At 37.8% G+C, this 20,588-nt stretch overlaps 1 protein-coding gene across 1 annotated transcript in view; it reads right to left on the bottom strand.

Moving 5' to 3' along the window:
* Positions 1–20,588, bottom strand: part of MEF2A (myocyte enhancer factor 2A) — a gene marked incomplete at its 3' end in the record, with an annotated part of 50,886 nt that overhangs the window by 25,085 nt on the left and 5,213 nt on the right. The window contains exon 2 of the mRNA XM_010019447.1: positions 19,796–19,999. Coding sequence (XP_010017749.1) covers positions 19,796–19,999 — 204 coding nt within the window. The remainder of the gene's footprint in view (positions 1–19,795; positions 20,000–20,588) is intronic.

A 20,588-nucleotide genomic window follows, 5' to 3' on the forward strand; every position in this document is an offset into this window, starting at 1 on the left:
TAGCCTAACTTGATGCAATTGCTTTTTTGAGCTATTTCCTGTTTTCTGATGGAGAACTTGCATCAACAGCCCCTGGAAAAAACCAAACTTTGCTACAATCTAGGCATTACAAATCAGCCACTGAAGTTCAGTGGCGGACTTGGCAGCGTCTGGTTAACGGGTGGACTCAATGATCTTCATGGGTTTTTACCAACTGAAATGATTCTATGTGAAGCTACGGGTCTCATGATCAGATTTTAAAGCATATCTGTATTCCTCGCTGTTTTTTACCCTATTACACAATCAGAAATCTTTCTTTGCAAGTTTTCATCTATAACAATACAATATATAGAACATTACCTATGGAAAAATATTTAATGTTTTAAAAAGTTTCACAAGGAAAGCAGTATCAATTTCTAAACAGGTATACATTAGTGTACATAAAGCAGCAGTAGGACTATGCAGGCATGAGGGGGTTTCTGTCTTTTCTTTGTGAGAAATTATCTATATTCTATGAATTTCGCACTAAAACCCCTGACGATTTAAAATCTGCAAGCTGATATCTCGGCACCATAAAGAAAGTGCATTTGTTTTCCTGTAAAAGGTATGTTTCCAGAATACACTGAATTTCTGATTAAAACCCCCCACTGTTTTAGTTTAGACTGTGGTGTTCATCAGCGTTTTCTGACTGCTACCTCTTAATTTTCAGTACAATAAGAAGTACACAAGGCTTTCTCGCTATACGCACATATACAAGATTATCCCTATTTCTACTTCAGTTTTCAAGCAGCACTTGAAAATCCAGTTACGCCATCCGAAATGCTTGAATATCACGGGTCACCATAAGCTGAAATTCCTTCTCAAGTTTCTTGGCTTGCTCTGCGGATCCCACACAGTATCTGGAACTCCCACAAAAATGCAATCACTAAATCAGCATATGGGGAAAACAGGTGTAGGTTCCTCCAGCACCTGTCACAGCCCCCATCCCGCTCCTCTACCCAATCAGCTGGACACGTATATGGATGTGCCCATACAAGGGCCGGCTCTTCGGGCTCTCAAGGTCGGAGCCTGTTATCCCTCTCCCAGCCCTTCCTAACAAGTCAGCCTGCCAGTCTTCTACACTTTGATATCAGCAGGGAAAATGTTAACACTGTATAATCTGGATTACACTTAACCCCTGCAACCCATAGAACTCTCTAAATAGAATCCAAATGTGTCTTCACATGGTACTCAGCTTCAACATGCATATGCAGTGCCCGGGGCATGATTAGAAGCTGTATTTAGATACTATTAAGAAAGATCTTGCGAGAAATACACACACTAGTATCTAGTTCACCTCCTCTGACAAACATGTTAAACTAATGTTAAGTACTGCAGCATGGGGTTTCATTAGTGCTCCTTTCAATATTCTTAGAACAACCAAGTGAAAGCTTTTAAGTGTAATGCCACTAATTCATACTCCTGGATCTGCCTGAAAATTATAATGAAGGTTCCAATATAGAGGAAGAGATGTAGTTAAATACAAAAAAAGCCTCCTTCCTCTTCATGGCTGTGGGGTTTTTTTATTTATGATAACAATGGGGTTAACTCCGCTTTGACTCATGAGGAAGGAAAATGCCTCAGTATCTCCCGTTTAGATTCTGGAAACCGTCACTCCAGATGGGGTTCCTGTCATTGTGGAAGGATTTAAGCCACGGTTCACTGTTACAGATAGTAAGCCTGGGTCCGATAGCCAAAGCTCTGTCTCCTTATCACTAAAACATGAACTGCCACTTTGAGGACCTAGCCATAAAAAGACTGCCAACTTTATCATTGCCCAGTAACATAACAGTGAACCATTCCGGCTCCGTGGCTCGTAGGAACAAGTGGAATGCTGTAATCTGTTCACACGGCCAGGCGCAGCCTACGCGAGACAGCGCAGCCTCAGCTTTCTCACAGCCTGCCGAGTGAGACATGATAACGGGCTCCGGCTCAAGGGAAAACAGGGAAGGAGGTGACTACTGGGAATTGCTCCGTAGGGACACAGGAAAGCCAAACTCCATAAACAAGTGCTGACTCCACCCTTGAGAATCTCTACAGCTAAAATCCGATATGTCTCCAATTCATGTAAATAACTCACCCCCCTCACTGAGCTATTTCCAAGATACGATTATAGAGACTGAAATTTTATTAACTCCATTAGTTTAGAGAAAAAACTGCCAGTTCATGAGACCAACTAATATTTGTGTAACATGAAGAGAGTTTTATATAAATTTGCTGTGATATATTGCTTATTTAGAATAAAAGCAGAGGTTTTGCAGTTGAGGCTAATAAATATAGAATGTAAGTTTTCTTACTACAGTGAGAAGAAAAAAGAATAATGAATTTCAAGTTTTGCTATTGGATGTTCACTGCAATTAACTTCTGGTGTTAGGTCTTGTTTTCCAGATCATCTAAAGGATGTGCAGCCTTTTGAGTTAATATCTTATTACTTTCCACTTACTCCAAGACTTAGCCAAAATGATTGGAAATTGTTCCAACATATTTGCCAACGCACTGTATTGTGTCTTCAGTAACTGATATTGAGCAGCTTTGATGTGAGACTCGATTAACAAACTGACGAGAGAAAAGTCCTGATTTTTGTCAGAAAATAACATAAGATATTCATGAGGAACCAAACGTCTGTTTATAAAAGAACGAAGCAAACACAACAATATAGTCATGCAACATATAAAGTCACTAAACGAGTGTTCCAGACAGCTGGGGTCATCTTGATGTCGCAGAATGGCCCAGAAGCTTTAAATTGGTTTTGTTCCACTGTGTAAGAACTGAGTAGTATAGTTTAATATTTATTTTTAATGGTAGAGCTTAGAGAACACTGTATGATAATGGCTGGACTGGGTACAATAGGTTTAAATATTACATTCAGGCACATGGTAAAGTAGCCCCAATAGGTTCCTGAACTTCCCCATACATATTCAAGGTACTTTTTAATTGTGCTGCTAAACAACTAATTAGCTTCTCTTCACAATTCAACATAAATTTTACTGAAACAGATAATACAGATACCAAAATACAAAAATACAAAGAAGTTATTTATTGTATGATCCACGAGGAAGCAAAAATTGTATTCAACCATCACAGTGCAATTATCTTAGCATAAGCTTCCTCCCACAAAGTCCAACTGAGAAACATGAAGTGAAGGAGCTTTAAGCCTGCTGAGTCTCCACAGCATGAAATCAAGTCGCCACCTTCTCCAAGGCTTGTTCCAGCCCAGCTGCACACAGCTTCTCTCACACAAACTTACACTGGCTCAATACACCAGTCAGCAGCAGCTCTGGAAACCAGAAATTCTGAACTAATAAACACAGATTACTGCTACCAGAGACGAAGTTAAGTGACAACCCCCAACTGTTCTCCTCCCCATGAAAGATCCTGTTTTTCACATCCGACTCTGGAAGGATGTTGCCAATGGTTAAAAGAGCACAATCAGCATGTTTTTGTGCTCCAATCCAGTGAGCGTGGTTAAAAAGCCAAGATTTCTGATATTAGTGATCTGGGCTCCTTACCAGCTCTGGCAAAACTGTAGAGAACTTGATAATGTTCACTGTCACCTCAGGAAATAACATTTTTCTGCCTTGAAGCAAAAAAGTTAATGACCTCATACATAAAAAGTGTAATGAAGTGCAAAAAAGTGTCAGTTCATTCAAAACATTGTCAGTGTTGGGTTTCTTGTAACATTACACAAAAAGGAAATGGTTGTTGCTATCAATGCTACCATGTATCATGTTAACGGCTCTATTTTTGCACTTACTATAGGAGCTCGCCAAACAGGATTTTTGTTGGTGTTTCATCCCAAATCATGAGGGAAAACATATCTAAAACTTTACTAAGATTGAAACGAAAAGCGATTTCCCTTGCCTTGGAAAAGGCAAACCTTTCACTTAAGACCTGTGGCTGGTTCCGATTCTGCTGTTGCATTCACAGCACAGAAAAGCTGTGAAGCAGCATGAATTTGGAGTAAATACCTTTTATAAAATGGTAATTTAGAAAAGTAGTCCTCAGGCCTGAAATAATGGAAAGGCTCCGCTAATACTGCCAAATATTACTGCTGCTCAGCAAGCACACACACCCTGGTTATCAAAAGAATAACCAATTAAACAGTTTTCTGATCTTCAAGAGCTGCCACACAACAGTAGAGAGGGACACTGCTGCCACTTGCACCAAATTCCAAAGGCTCCTCCCACAAGTGTTCACACAGCTCTCTGCAGGAAGGACGGGACTGTCATCCACCATGGATAAGATCACTGAGGTGATAAAACGTAAAATCCAGTGCCATTGGTCCAGGCTGCAATAGTGCCTTTCCTACCAGTGTTCAGGAGAAAAGAAAATAATCCCTAAAAGAAGAGATCCAAGGATAACTGGGAGCTATTCAGTCATACTGTAGCCTTCAGGATCAGTCTCACGTTCCATCTCTGCAGATGATCCATGCTTTAAGGTTATTTCACCCTGCTTTAAGGGAACTGCTGCAATCTCCGTGGGAGCAGTTTGACAAGCTGACTGACAGTAACAACTTGCTGCCACACAAAGTGCAGGATCCTGGAGACCACCCTTATGCCTGCTCTGATGTTTGCTCGAGACAGCAATAAGTCATTTTTTCTTCATTAAGGGGACAGAAAATTCTCCTTGGCCATTCTTTAACTTGTTTTTGCTGGGTTTGTTTTCAGCTGTAGCAGTAACAAGGTGGTTTTCTAATGGATGGCCTGAGCACCACAGATAGAAAGCAGGCAGAAGGAATGGCCTGTCCTCTCTGGCAGCAGCAAGCCACTGTCTCAGCCACTGCTGATAATCACATCCTACTTAAAGCTGCACCTCCTTTCTGAGATACTCACAAAATTAAGGACAAATACAGTAGTCACAGCACCAGACTCCCACCCAGTTTTCATACTTATTATGTGACACCAGTGAGAGAAAACGGCACATTCCTTTAATGCAGTTCAGCTCCCTTCCCACAGCAGAGATACTTCAGCTGGCAAGAACTACATGCTTCACTAGAGGTTTCACATACAGCAAAAAGTCATGCTGAAAGCACGACAATTGCTTTATTATTTGCTTCCTGTTACATGTTATTGCCAAGAAGCTGAGCCTAAAACCAGGCTGGATTTTTCTTCTTTTATAGCACAAAATACTTCACTTTTATCATCCTAAACAATACTAAGGTGTATCATCCTCTACGTAAGTAATTTCTCTCCTATTATGTACAAAACACATTCAGACATCCAAGATGTATTTTTAGTCACTCAAAGCTATTTATAGTTTTTAAACTTCCTGCAGGTCAGTTTGGCTTCAGAAGTATCCTCGTTTCTGTTTCTTTGTTCTGAACTAACAACATGGTTCTGCAAAGTCAGACCTTGACCCTGCAGTACTGTATGAATTTCACCACTGTCTAAAATACAAGCAGGGTTGAATCTGAACTGCAACGTAGCCATCAAAAGTGAACAGCCAGAGAAAAACCCATGTAATTCAACTCGGTAACAGTGTTCTGTGTTTGAAGCTCATCCCTGTAGGCTTCCATTTCTTTTTTCATAGTTAGATGTACTGGATTATTTGATGTGATGTTTACAAGTTTTGTAAGTTTTCCTCAGGTTCTCTTAATATTCTCAACTTCAACCACTGAAACACCTGCAAATTTCATTATGAAGCTGTTTTCCTTTCCTTTGAATTCAAAGGCTACTTAAGTTTAGCCCTAATACCATTCCTTTCAGTATTTCCAACACATTTTCAGTTACATTTTGCTAAGGTATCAGTTAGAATTTCACATTCTAATTATAGCCACAAACACATACACCCCAAACCAGCCCAGTAAAGCAGAGTGGTGCCCAGCTTTTAAGACTTCGGTGAAATGCATAGGAGGTCAAATTCGATTATGACAGACATTTCCACAAGCTAAGCAACTTGGAGAGCTTAACTCCTTAAAGAGCAAGGGTTCAGCAATCTTGGCAGTAGGCTCCCCAACCAAAACAATGTATACTAAATCAAATATGAAAAATTTACACACTCTACCTTGCTTAAATAATTTTCCATACTTGTGCTCACTTACTAGTGGTATTTCTAAGGTAAATAATTGGCACTATACAAAAATATCTAGACACCAATTCTGAGCACAGTACTTTCACACAGTTTGCTCTGAGTCTATTTCTTCACCCAATATTACAGTATGTTCAGAGGGAAAAAGGAGGGTTTTGGGATTAATTATTTATTCCAGAATTTTACAAACAAAAACCATATATGCCTAGCACTAATCCACAAAATCCAAGGAAGAACCCTTTAAGCAGTGCTCTGTGTTCAGTTTTAGACAAAAGTATTCATCATTTACAGATGAAAAATGCTCATGATTTGAAATTTTATCAGTGTCCCTGTTACATATCACTCTAAGAAAAGACACTGTCTTGTTTCAAATGTTGGAGCACTTCCAGTATCTGGCAAATTTTAACATGTATCCCTGGCTTGCCAAACATGAAAGCTAGCTGTCAAATTCCTCCAAGATATGATAAAGATGGCACTCAGGATTCAAACCCGCATTTATATAAAATAACACATACAAAAGGTTTTTAGACATGATATGGTATGGAGCTTAAATTCTAGCTTGAAGCATCTTTGCTGTGAAACATTATTTTAATTAAACCACAAGCAATTATTTAAGAATAACAATTTTGTGGGATTTAACATCCACTCTTCACCCCCAGAATATTACACAACACACTAGAAGGTATAGGAAGGGAAGCTGCTTACTTGTAGCTGTGATTTTAGAGGAGTAACTGTAAAGTGTGGACTTTATAATGCAGTTGCTGACCTACAAACAAGCTGGATTGCTCATTCCTAAATGAACTGCTCAAGACATAAAACAAGCAGTAATCCATTAGCACTGATAATACTGTTTCCACAGTGGAAGCTAAGCCAAGCTCCCGAAGTCTGACATTTGATGCATTTGTCTTTGTTTCACTCTCTGTACAACTTACTAGATTATTAAGTTTTACATCACTGAACAGGATTTCATTTTACCTGCTTTATAGAAAGTACCATCTTTCCTATTTAAGAGCACTATATTGCCTAGGTGGATCTCATTCAATCTTTTTATTAAAAACAAAGGTAGATCAATGTTCATCTTCAGGAAGCAGAAACTATTCCTTAGCATACAAATTAAACACATTTTGTAGTCTTTTCAGGGAAAGCAGGCTACAACAAACAAAACTAGCACTAAAGCAAAGCATGTTTTAACATAACCATCTATGTTAAAATGTTCAAAGATTTATTTTATGGTACATAAGTGCTTTTTTTAATCCTTACTGTGACAACATAGATATGTAGATACATCTCCTCCCATATATACTTCTTCACATACTTGCAATGGTTAAAATATAAATCAGCAACAGCAGTAGCCGACTGAATGCCTCCTTTCAGCAACAGTATATCGCAGATAAGCCATATGGAACATGAAAAGTTTCCAAGAGTAGCAACCCATCTGCATAATATCCTTCATAATCTTTTAGAAGTTCTTTAGTAAAAATATTATCTCCTACTCATAGTTTGCCAAGAAAAATTTTCTAAACTCTAATTACAATTCAATGATATAAAAAGAGTTTCTTTTGGTCTACCTGCCTATGCAGTAGTGCCATTTCAAACTCTTCTTGTCCTGGATTTCTCCTTACAGCTTGAAAATTGGAAAGGATAACAGAAACTATTTCAAAGCCTTGGTACTCAAGATAACGTGTTGTTATCAAAACAGTACTTACAACACAAATAGCAACTATTCCCAAAGAAAATGTTTAGTGGATTCTAAGGATTTAGGTAATTGTTAAAATACCATACCCACGTAAGATTATGGGAACCAGGCTCCACTAATGTCTACCAGAACAAGTTTCAACTACCTTTAATATTGGTATGGAACTGCCATTGTGTTTCTGCTAAAAGGTGTCCAGCTGTATAGACAATACGTGCAGGCACACGCATGTGCTCTGAACACGTGATGTGCACACACACACACAAGCATTACCCCAGTTCAGAATATTACTACAGAATATTGACAAAAAATAAAGAAACCCCTCAAAAATAAGCTGAAGAATACAACTGAAAGGAGGCACTTGAAAACACCAAGCTAAGTATGTACAGCAGGAAGCAGAGAGCTTCTCCAGAAATAAAGAAGTAGGGTACAAGCAGATACATCTTTATTTTTACTGAATTAAAATAATTAGAATGTAGGGCTTCAAGACACAAAGCTGTAATAAGTATGTCACAACTCATGTTTCGAATACTGAACTTTCAGTTACATGTCAAAGGAATATAAGGAACATGTTTTTCCTTGCATAACCTTCACTTCGAGTGAATTATTCAAAAGCCAAAGCACCTCTTTGAAGACTGCCTTTAGCTAACCCAAAAAGGGGATGTGAAATCAGAGGTAGAACCTGGAAAGGAATAGAGAAAAGACTGGACAGGAACCAGGGACAGTAAAATATGAGTAAGCTCTACTCTATCATATGTAATTCACGTTAGCATTGGATAAAGACTGGCTCTGCCATGCTTGGGGTTTTTTCTTTTTAACAAGTCACTATATTCAGCAAGTACTGAGTTCTAAGTTAATGCAAAAAAAGAGCAGGGCTTTAAATGTCTTCAGTTTGTCACAGCTAGAAGGGCTTTGATCTAAAGAATCTCCACAATATTCTCAATTAGTTTTGCATTTTTAAAGTGTATTTTTCACTTCCTGTTGAAAGTAACTAAGAAATAATTCCATTAAACCGTAATTTAAATATTAAAACGCACACTACTCCAGATTTAACTAAACTAGCATTCCATAGTCTGTATTCTAAATTGCAGGCATTAAGGTCCCACATGAAATTTAACATCACTAATGTGACATTAACAAGATGCAATAACTATCACTGGTAAATCACAGAAAGACATCAACACTGTCTGTGTATTTATTTGTAAGTAGTATGAAGAACAAGAATGGTCTGCACCACAAAAACTACCAGCGTAGGTACTGACTTTATCCTGGTGACAGAACAGTTACTATGCAAAACCCACCAGGTGAAAGCATCAACATCAAGTCCTTTGTTCAGATGAGTGTTGAGAATGTTACAGCCTACTTGTGGTAAAACACTGGCAATGAACAAACCACAATCTCCATCATATGATGAGGCGTATCTCATCACACCCACACGTCGGTTACATGACTGGGAGGTTTTATGACAGTATGAAAATCTGGGCCATTTTTCCTTAGGAGCTAGAGACTCCCTCAGTGCCCTGTTGCTGAAGCACCACCAGTTTAGGAGCCAAACATTAAGATTATAAAGCAAAGTTTTAGACACTTCTCAACTGAAGCACAGCATGTAAACAGGCTGAGGTCCAAAAGGCACTTAGGAGTGAAGCATCCTATAGGTGACATGTTCTCTCCTTTTTGACAGTTCATGCTAAAACACTGGTTGATAAACAGCAATGATCAAGAAGCTAGCACTTCTGCTGTCCTTTCTGCAAGGAGGTTAATCCATGGCAGACTGGCAGGGTTGACAGCTGAAGACACTACCAAGCCCATGAGCTTGAATGTCAAAAGCTGAGGTTACATTAACTCTCCACTAAAATGAAGAGTATCATCAGAAAGAACAGTTATTTACCTTACTGTAGTTCCAGGAAATGCATTGTTCTGGGGTCTATTCTTACCATCCACAGCTTGTGGAAAGTCACTCACTCTTGATTAACAGATGCCATGGTCCTCACTTTGAAATTGCAAAGTAAAAATATACTCTTCTGTCAATGCAGAATTTCAAAAGCACCAAATTCTGCAGGAACATGAGGGCTGTAGAATAACTTGAGACCAGCACAGCTTGAAGAACTTGTTAACACAAGTAAATAATCATGTCTTTGTGTGACTGCCTGCATGAACTCCAGCATTAGCAAGCAGTGAGCTGTTACAGATTTTCTTGGAGTCAATTTTTCGATCCTACTTAACGCAATCTATCCAGACCCAGATCTTTGATATGCATTTCCCAAGCAGTGGGTGAGAGAACTGACTTTGTGTGTCTGCCCTAGAAAATTCAACAATAAAAAACATTCTCCAAATACACTGCTGAATCAGTTGGAAAAACATCACTTGCACAGCTGGGAAATAAATACAAGACTTCAGATCAGAGGAAAATCACTTTTTATGTAGCTGACCGGCAGCACCTATTTAAATAAACACTAAAAATAGTCTCCAAAGAAAATGAGAGGTATGTGTTAATCACCAAGAATACAAGCTATATGCAATGTTTTAAAAATAGCTGCTTAAGTTTTGATTCCTTGGAATGTATTATCCGAATCTGTACTACAAACATACATATAAACATGGAGCCTTAATCCTCCTTTGCAAGGATGGCAAGGAAGAGGCGTAGGATTTAGGAATCACTCCCACAAACCCTCATGTGTCACAGACTCCCAGATGCAAGATAGATCCTTGAAGAATCTCTCAAAACACTTAATTACTCCACTTGAAAGTGTATCGTTATTCTACGAATGTCTAGGACATGACACATTTCAGTTTCTGGAGTTCAAAGTTGGTAGTTTAATAAAGATTTGTATGGAACGGTGGAGTAAATATGGTACTATCTGCTAATTTGCAACATAAACTAAAGTCAAGGATAGTTTCCATAGGAAACACATGAGGAATACTTACAATAGCCATACCCTAATAAATAAATAAATAAATGTATACATAAATATATAAATGCTAGAGATTCCACCTAATGGCAAATTTTACATTGTAAGGCCTCCTTCAAAAGCACAACAACCTACGTTTTCTTTGGTAAACTGAGCAAAAGCAAAGAGTTCCCTTTATTCAAGCCTCATTCCAGGTACGTCACATGGGTAGAGTTAAAACAAGTTTTGCTCTTACCGCTGTGGGCTGCCGAATATTATTATTTATTCCAATTATACCAAGCTAGCGCACACTGCAAGGACAAAAATCATACAAACTAGAAGTAGTTATCATTATGTAATTAGAATCCAAAATATTCATTATATTCATTAGCATTGTTAGCTACTTGTATCTTCAATGGCTGGTGTGTCTGGAGTTCAATGAAACACTTCTTGCATAATCCAAATGGAAATATTAACAACTCACATGTCCACCAGAAACTGAGGGAAGAACTTCTAAATAGTACTATTTTCTGTTTAGATATAGCCTATGCTCTAGGATTACAGAGAGGCTTATACCGCTGACTGACAGGCCAGGATGCTGAACAGTCATGCCCACAGTCAAGTCTGCCACATTCAGAACTGTTCTAAGAACTAAAGCACATCTCTGGGAACTTTACTGATTATGAGTAGCTTGAGGCTACACACACAGGTAGTGACAGGAACTAAATCAAGCCAGGCCTTAAACTGTTTAAAGACGACTGTTATCTGTGCTCAGAAAGATTGCTATCTAAATGCCCCAACATGCACTGCTCCAACTCTGCTCAGAACTTGCTTCTTCTAGACTATGACTTACTAGTAAAATTCCTTTACTATATCCATTAAGCTGCATCTATTTATTGTAATTTTGGGTTCCATGTCAAATTTAGGAAAAAAGTTAACAGTGTTTGATGGAGACAGAAAGCAGAAGGAGGGAGAAAGTTTAGTGTCTCAGTTACATTTTCTCAGCAGGTAACTAAGAAGGTGGTGGAAGAAGGGAAGAAATTATCTCTGGTCTATGAACAGGATTTAAAACACTGGCCGAGCATCCAGCTCACAGGACAATTAACCATTTCATTAAGACAACCAGGTCCAAACACTGACAGTTTATCATGAGGACAGGAAAGATTTAGGTATTGTCTTTTTACTAATGATATTTGGATCTATAACTTTATTCATTCCCCTTTGAAGAGCTATTAACATAAACTGGGGGGAAAATTCTCAAAGACAAAACCATGCATAATATGATCAGCTCAAACTCTTGGTGTTTCTTCTAGATGAAATACAAAGTTATCTTGGTTCTTAAAATACATCTGCATCATCTATTGCAGGGTTGCTCCTGCAGAGTTTTCAGCAGACACACCATGTAAAGGCTCTCTATTAGTGTTTGACATTGACTTAAGATTCTGGTCCTCACAGCAACATAAGCTCCTGAAGAGCCATCTGATTCAATTTGAGATTCTACTGATGTACAGCCAAGTAAGCTCTTGTTCATCAGTTAAGTGATTAGTTTTTCTGTTAATTTATTAGGGAAAAAAAAAAAAAAAAAAAATCAAGAGAGTACCACAGGAAATATTTCACAGCTTTAAGATAATCTCACAACTATAACTGCCATAGGACTGTCATGGAACAGCAAGCAACCTGAACAGGAACTACATAAAATTACTAGTGGCAGTACAACAGTTAAGTATCACCATTATTAGCAAAAAGCTTCAGAAACATATTATAAGATGGATTCTAGGCAAACTTCTGAGATATATGTGTGTGTGTATATATGTATATATATGATTTAATTAGTGACTAAAGCTAGAATTCATCAAAATTCAGAATACCAGTAAGTTGAACACACCAGCACTGTTTTAAGAGGTAAATCTAGTATTCTTAACCCTAAACCACTAAATTTAATCACTGACTTAGACACAAAGGAAGTGGGGCTTTAGATTATTTGCAGGCTAACCAAAGCTGTTAAAATAAAATTAAGCCTATCCTATTTCTGGCAATTCGTTATGTGTCTGAAATGAACGAATGCGAAATGACATTAACTAGGAACAAAAACTTTTTTCCAGCACTGTCAGTTTCTTAAAGTCACCAACAATCTGTCATTAGTCACCAGTATGCCCAAAGCAATTTCAGCAAAGCCAAAGAATTAAAAGAGTATTTTCACGTAGAACAGTATCACCGAATACAGAATATGGAAAAATTAATGTTAACAGTAAACAGCTCAAAAAATGACTTTAGGGATTAAGTGTTGTTAAAAAGAAAAGGGAGGAGAGAAAAGACAGACACCATTACGAGGGTAAGTGTTCTGCTCAGCACAATATATACCCAGGTGTCTTCTGTCACTGTATTCAAAATAAGTAATTGCTACCTTGCCCACATTTTAAACTTCCCAAGGAAGCTGTTTCTTCCCAAACCATGAGCGGGAAATAAAACCCCAAAGCGTGACCTGTTTACAAGTCAGGTTTATAGTAAACACTTCTACTAGGAAAAAAACCACACACACATATCTACATACACACACATATATATTTATATATATTGTACTTGTTGATGAATTATACACAAGACCACTTCAGCTTTTATGCATTTTCTTTTTTAAGGTAAGCTGAAAGTGAGATTTTAGTCCTTAACTGTACATAAATCCTCCTCAATCACCTCCTTAACATGTCTCAAAGGCATTTGTGTGCTGTCTCAAATTATTTCAAATGTTATATGCAGTATAATTACATTTACATAATCATTTAGCAAATCAAGTCCAATAACGCCTACATTTTCTCAGCATCATGAGCAGATTACAAAGTCATTTCCTTACTTCACTGAAACCATTTTTAAGCTTCTTCCTTCCTTTAAATGTGTACCACTTATTTCATAGTGCGGTCCATGCTATTTGGAGATCAAAGCAAGTGGTCAAATAACAAAAACACATGATAATACTATTTGCAGTGCTCATACGTATTCTCTCAGCCCAAAGCTTTTTTTTTTTTGCCTTTTTATTTCATTTTTCCCCAGGAAGCCTAGCCCACTTCTGGCAATTCTCCATCTACCAAGTATGAAGGAATGCAAAACTTTAGCTATCAGCATTGCCAACTTTCTTACAGTCTCGTGTGCGTGTCTAACCATCCACATTCATGCTATTGCCTCTCAATAAGCACCGTCTCAATTCTAAGAAGTTGTGTTGATACTTCATGGAAATGTGGAGATTTTAGTCACCTACATTAAATATCAGTTTTCATTTTCAACTGAGGCTGATTGTAGGACTCCTCCTTTTTACTAATGTGTTTAAAACTTACCATGCAACTTCTCTTATGAAACATTTCAAAGTAGTTTATTTTTGAAGGATGTGATCCAATTTCCATCAGATTACTTTTTAGCTTTGAAAGGCAAAATACAGAGCCTAAGTTGCTTGCCAAATGCATATCTAGACTGGATACACCAGGAATGAAAATAGGATCATTTAACTGAATGTCTTTCTCACCTAATTCCATATGTGTGCATCCATATATATTGAGATACAATTACCAGTTCCTCAGTTTCATATGAAGTTCACCCAAATTTCAAAAAAAAAAAAAAAAAAAAAAGCAGGTATGAACCAATTAAAGTGCTACAGAAATCCTGTAACATCCCATGGTTAGAAAGCTACTATACTGTACATACAGTTCAAAGCACACGCTGGTAATCCATAGCCTGGAAAAGAAGCAATGCTGGGGAGGTGGAGAAAACGAGATAAAAAACAAAACCAAAAAGCTTTTGGTTTATAAACACAGTGTTTCAACACCAACTTTGCTGTTTATGCTCCCTACACTGTTACACTTGTCTCTTGGCATATGCTCCATCTGGCTGTGGAGATGCATCTGCTTCTTTATGCTGCAGGCTCTGCATGTGCAGATGAGCTCTGCATGCTTACTCAAAGCTATGCTCTGACAATTGTATCTCTGAGACTGTGTATGTCTATGAGTAAAGAACATGTATTGTCCCTACAACTGCTCTTCATTAGAATTTTGTGAAAAGGCAGAGAAATAGAGTGTTTGTTTGGTATTTTAATGCAAGATGATGCATTAAATTAAGCTTCTCTAACATTAAACTGGCTTATTTATGCTACTGTAACTAGCAGCAGGTACATTTACCTGGTTTTAGTCTTGCTCCTGTCAAAACCATGACATGACTACTATCACACCAAACCATGACAAACATTACTTCCTATTAGAGTCACCATTCCCCAAGTTAAGAGATTTAATACAAACATCCAAATCACTTGCTGTAGCTTTCATCAAGAAACAATTATGATTATTCCAATATATCAGCCTTTTCACAAGAGTATGTTTACAGTAGTTACTTGATATAGTTTAGGATTTATTCTTTGCACTTTTTAGTTACTGTTTTTATTACAGATTATTGCATATTTCAAGGACAACTGTCAGTATTTGGGGTATAACCTAAGCCTTATACAGCACATCATACTATGCTGAAGACAGCATTAAACTATACACTGCAGAAGAGGCTTATTAACTGACAGCTATCTGAAATTCTCATGGGCACAGATGCCAACCAGCAAAGTAGGTCATATTTTAGACAGGCTCCTAAAAATCAAATCACTTCACTTTAATGAGGTGATATGATAGAACATGCACAACCCACCCAGGGCCAAGTGTAGGTGAAATAAATCCTGGCTTGCTGTATCACTCAAGGAACATCAAAACATAGAAAAGAGGTAGGAAGTTGAGCTAAACAGGCAAGAAGAGCCTGTCTTCAGCCTTTGACTCCCAGGAAGACTGAGGCTGGAAGAAAGGGAACAACTGAACTGCTGCTTTTTGAGGCCCTCTGAGGGACAGAAGGACCCACCATGGAAGTGTTACCTTGTAGATAACCTGTAATAATCTTAACACGCCCTACACTGCAGAGGGTTGAGCACAAGTACTTGCTCATGAAGAAAGAACGGTCACAGTCTCAAATTGTCTTTTATACATTAAAACATTTTGTTGACCAGATGGATACAGAATCCTGATAAAACCTGACATTCCTCCCATTTTACTCTACAGAAGTACTCTGCTTCTTTCTTCAGGAAAAATAATCACTTGCCAAGAATAACGTGTTACAGAAAAAAGTGCCACGAGCATTTAAGTATCAAATGCTGCAACACCTACGGCAAGTCCTTCAAATCACAGACAGTACTTCAGCTTATCAATCTTCAGCTGTGCCAGCACAGCTTTGTAAAACCAAATACAGGATCCCTAATATTTCAAGAAGTCAAAGCACACACTGGATGAGAACCTCACTTTTTCCAATATTCCTGTATGTTCCACCTGACCTGTCCAAAAGCACTGGCTTTTCCTCAAATACCTATGAAGAAATAAGACTAATAAAAACTTACCATGCTGCAGAACAAACCCTCTCACCTGATGTGAAAAGGACCATATTCTCCAAGAGGAAGAAACATCAAAACTTTTTTTTAATGATAATTTCTGTTTCTGAATTCATATTTAAAAGCTTATTTTTTAATTTCAGCAGAAGATAAGCATTTTTCCTTTCATGAGGCTTGAAGGAAAATTACACTCACCACCTCCTGAGTAAATAACCTTTTACTAGAAGGTCAGATCAGCAATCGTAAGCAAAGTTTCACTGTCCTCACCAACACTAGCTGTGTTCACCTTGTGTGTTTCAGGGGGATGCAGAAATTAATCTAAAAACCCCATTAAGGGGTCAATTGTGCCTCATCCTGATAAGAAAGGGCATTTTCTCACAGACCTGTGTAGGTTCTGAAGATTATAAGTGTTCCAAATAAACCTGGTTGCCCTATTCACCTCTTCTTACCCAATGTTGTGAAACAGATTCAAACAGCAAAAGAGTCAAAGATCACAAAGGTTGAATCCCAGATCAAAAATGCCACACAAATCATCCTTTAAAAGTGGTTACAGGCCAAGTGTTACAAGATCTTCTCCCTTAATTTTAAAAGTACCAAATGGCAGGGAAAGGACCATCCCCAAGTATACTACTGATAGTTAGAAAACTAAACTTGTATTAAAACTTCTTTCCGTGGCAAGAAAGAGGTAAAGAAGCCAACAATTTATTGTTAAGTAAACTGTTTAGAAACTGAATAGGGAAAAAAAGGGGGGGAAGGACAAGGAAATACTTACAGAAACTAAAAGTGGGACCAACAAAAAAAAACACGTAAAAGGGGAAAAAAAATAAATGGAAACCAATAGGTATAGGACAGCAACAGAGCATTCACATCTACAGTAACGTGTACAGTGAAAGACATAAGGGCATGTACCAAAAAAATTCCTGTATTCATTTAAGATGCCAGTGCTCTCCCTCCTACTATGTTTTCACACAAACGTTCCAGCAGCAACAGAAGATACCAAGCTCTGGGCATGTGAAAGCAATTCCTATGCCAAAATTGAACAGGAGGGAACTATAAGGGGAAGATGTCTCATTGATTTCACTTAATCATTTACAACATTGCCATCTACCCAGTACTGAAAATAAGTAACAGTAGATTTGTTTCTTCCCTTATACAGCTTCTGAGCTGTGTAGAATTAGCTTTCCTCCTAGCACAGCAAAACACAAATCAAAACGACCTTCCTGTCTTGCATATCAGGACCACAGTGGGTCAAGAGTAGACTCACGGTGAGCCTCCATCACAATAAATACCACTTGTCATATTCAAGGAGGCAAGTGAATTACTAAAATGTTAAGACAAATATATCAACTGTAACTCCATAAAATGGAATTACTTATTCTAAACTGGTTTAGTATATACTTGGCAGATTTTTAGCTGGGTATTTTTTGTAACTTCTAATTGCTAAAACAGTATTTCTGTGTGAGCATGATAAAGAGAAGCCATTTTACATTGTTCTTTCCAAAATGCTGGTGCTGTAACTTCACCTCGACCACACACAAGCATCCCTCAACAGTGACATTACATGAAGCAGTGAGCTTCTGGCAACTTGCTACTGCTTAAACACAGGTGTCTTAGTCCCCCCATCTCATCTTTCCTCCCTACTTGTGCTGAACATGTAATTGCATCTACTCCAAAGCACATCATACTCTCCCCTGAACCAGTTCTGTTGTGAAGCAAAAAAGTAGATAATTTTATAATGAAAATGAAAGCTTTTCTAAATTATAGACATTATTTACTTACACTGGGAAGCACAGCATCTGATCCCAACCATGAATGATATCTCTAATTCCATAGAGAACAATAGCTAATAGATCACAAAGTTAATAAACAAGTGGAGCAAATCTGAAATGGAATCAGTTGCAAAAAATGAAACTGTGGAATATCTCTCTGAAATACTGAACACAATTTTTTTTCCTGGAATCCAACAGAGAAAAATCATCAATTTACCTGAAATATATTGAGCTTGTAAATATTTCACCCTGATTTCATTTTCCCACCCAGAACAGAGCCATAAACTTAAAGAACATACTTTCCCTGCAAAAATGTATATACACTCCCCTTTCCAGCTATAGAACTTTTTTCTAAGAAGGAAGAAAAAACCCCCACAAAAAATATTTCAAGGAGACTAATGAGCCCAAAGGGTAATCTGAAAAGATGGGGAGATGCACTCCTACATTACAGGATGCTTAAAAAGTGACAGTAAAGCCCCAAATCCCACATTAGTGTAATACAGTAAGCCTAGAGAGGAAAATTAGAAAGAATCTGCAGATGGGTCCTCGCATGTTCCCCCAGAAGAGAAACCACAGATGCACTTTTGATGTAGTTGTCAGGGGTCAAATGCTTGACACTTGTCTAAAAAAAGCCATCAAGAAATAAATCTACATCAGCCTTGTGTAGAAATGATTATGGTTCTTAGTCCCCATGTTGTAACGAAGCACTACTACCACAGGTCATAACACAAAGAGGCCTTAGATGCAGAATAAAAAAGCAGCCTGGCTACTCGACTTGCTTGCATCCCGATCTCAAATTCATGTCTATCACAATCAAAAGCAAATCTTGAAAGGACTGGGTTTTCCCTAACTCTGCCGTGGCTATCCCTTATTTATACTAATCCTAGTAATATTTCTTCAACTCTTCATATTTTGTATTATCACTCTTACTAATACTCAACACTGACATAAGGCAGCTGACAAATTATCAGAGAAATCTTCTCAGAAAGAAATACAAGGCATTTGCCTTTCTCAGCTTTTTCAATGAGATTTTTGCTTGAAAACTTATTCACAGGATCAGCTATTATCCAGCCTGTACCCTGTGATCCCCTCGGCAATGAACTCTTTAGCTATACAAGGCTAATCACTATTCCTAAATCATTCCTAAAAAGCAAAGCATTTGTTCAGAAGACAACTTCAGAATTTAAATTAAACACTGAAGTCAGCCACCTGTTTTGGTCTATTTACAGGACTACTGGAGACATGACTTATCTGAAATGCAGTTACAGTGCAGAAAGGCTCCAACTGCCAAGAAAATCCTTGATTTCTACTGCACCTAATTTAGCAATTATGTACTGGAAAGAGTTACTATTTAAAGCACCAGCATAATAAAAGTCGAGCAAACCAATACCTTTGAGTAAGTATATTCATGCTGTTCTACTACTGCAGAAACTGTAATTGTTCTACTGCTGTTTAACTGACATACAGAGTGACTGGACAACAAATTCAATTACGTTCATTTGCTCCATATATTTACTTCGGGGCTGTCTTCTTGGCTGAAGAAGGAGCAGCACAGGCAGTAGCTGATTTGATCTGAGTGCAGCATTTGACTAGTAAAGTCGCTATTGCCTCAGAAAAGCAGCCAACACTAATTGTCAGGCTGAGGGCACTCTTTGGACCTTATGCTCCATCCAGTCGATGTTTTCCATGAAAACCCTGAACGCTTCCCCCTCTCCCAGAAAAACAACCATCTTTCACACCTCTATTCCCATTGCCAAATGTGGTTGAAATCAAGCATATTTTCTAGAAACTGGCAGGGGGTGGAGGGCAGATGGGAAAACAACATGGCTGTAAAGACAACTTACTGCCTTAGAAAAAACAGACTAACAGCAGTAGCTCACATTTTATGACAAGGTTTTCAAATTATTAAATACATTTGGTTAAAATATCTTAAAATACTCTATATTGCTCTACATTTAAAATGTTAAGGAGATAAGAAAACTGATGTGTCTTTTCATATTGTTACCTCAACGATATCTGAGTTGGTTCGGCTTTCATGGGGCTCGTTGTATTCTGTGTATTTAAGTAGAACTTTGTCCATATCAGTGCTGGCATACTGAAAGAGTTTGTTAGAGCTGTTAAAAATGATGAGTGCTATTTCACAGTCACAGAGTACACTCAACTCATATGCCTTCTTCATTAATCCAAACTTCCTCTTTGTAAAGGTGACCTAGAAAAGAAAGAATAATAGTATTCTTTTAAACACATGATGGGTTTGCAGGACTATAATCAACCATTCAAGAAATATACCAATAGAGCCTATTTATTCCTTCGAAAAGTGACACAACTGAACACGTGGACAAGCTCAACAGAACAACTGCCTGTAATATTTGGGTGTCACTTCGAGGGCCAATGTTCTGTATTAGACTAAGCTGAACAATTACATCCCCCCTCCAACCTTTCCATTGATATATAACTACCAAGGAGAGTTAAAGTTTCAGTATCCTCTAACAACATTTCCTTCTGTTCAACACTGACTTTCCAGGTATCACAATATTTACTTCTGTGATGATCAGTTATTCTGTAGCTAGTCTGCAAGTTACTCACAACTTTAACTAAAAAAAAAAGTCAAAGAACACAGCAATATCAGTATCACATAGTTGGAGTGTTACTTCCATTATTTCTAATTATGTAAAGATAAAATATAGTCTTATTTTGTTGCAATTAAGCCATCTAATCAGATTCATTTACACTTTGAAGCTGTTTTCTGCCACTTGGGAACATAATGGAACAATCATTCTGTCCAATTAGCTGTAGGG

This window comes from Nestor notabilis, unplaced genomic scaffold (assembly GCF_000696875.1).
Source record: "Nestor notabilis isolate BGI_N333 unplaced genomic scaffold, ASM69687v1 scaffold7928, whole genome shotgun sequence".
Taxonomy (NCBI): domain Eukaryota; kingdom Metazoa; phylum Chordata; class Aves; order Psittaciformes; family Psittacidae; genus Nestor; species Nestor notabilis.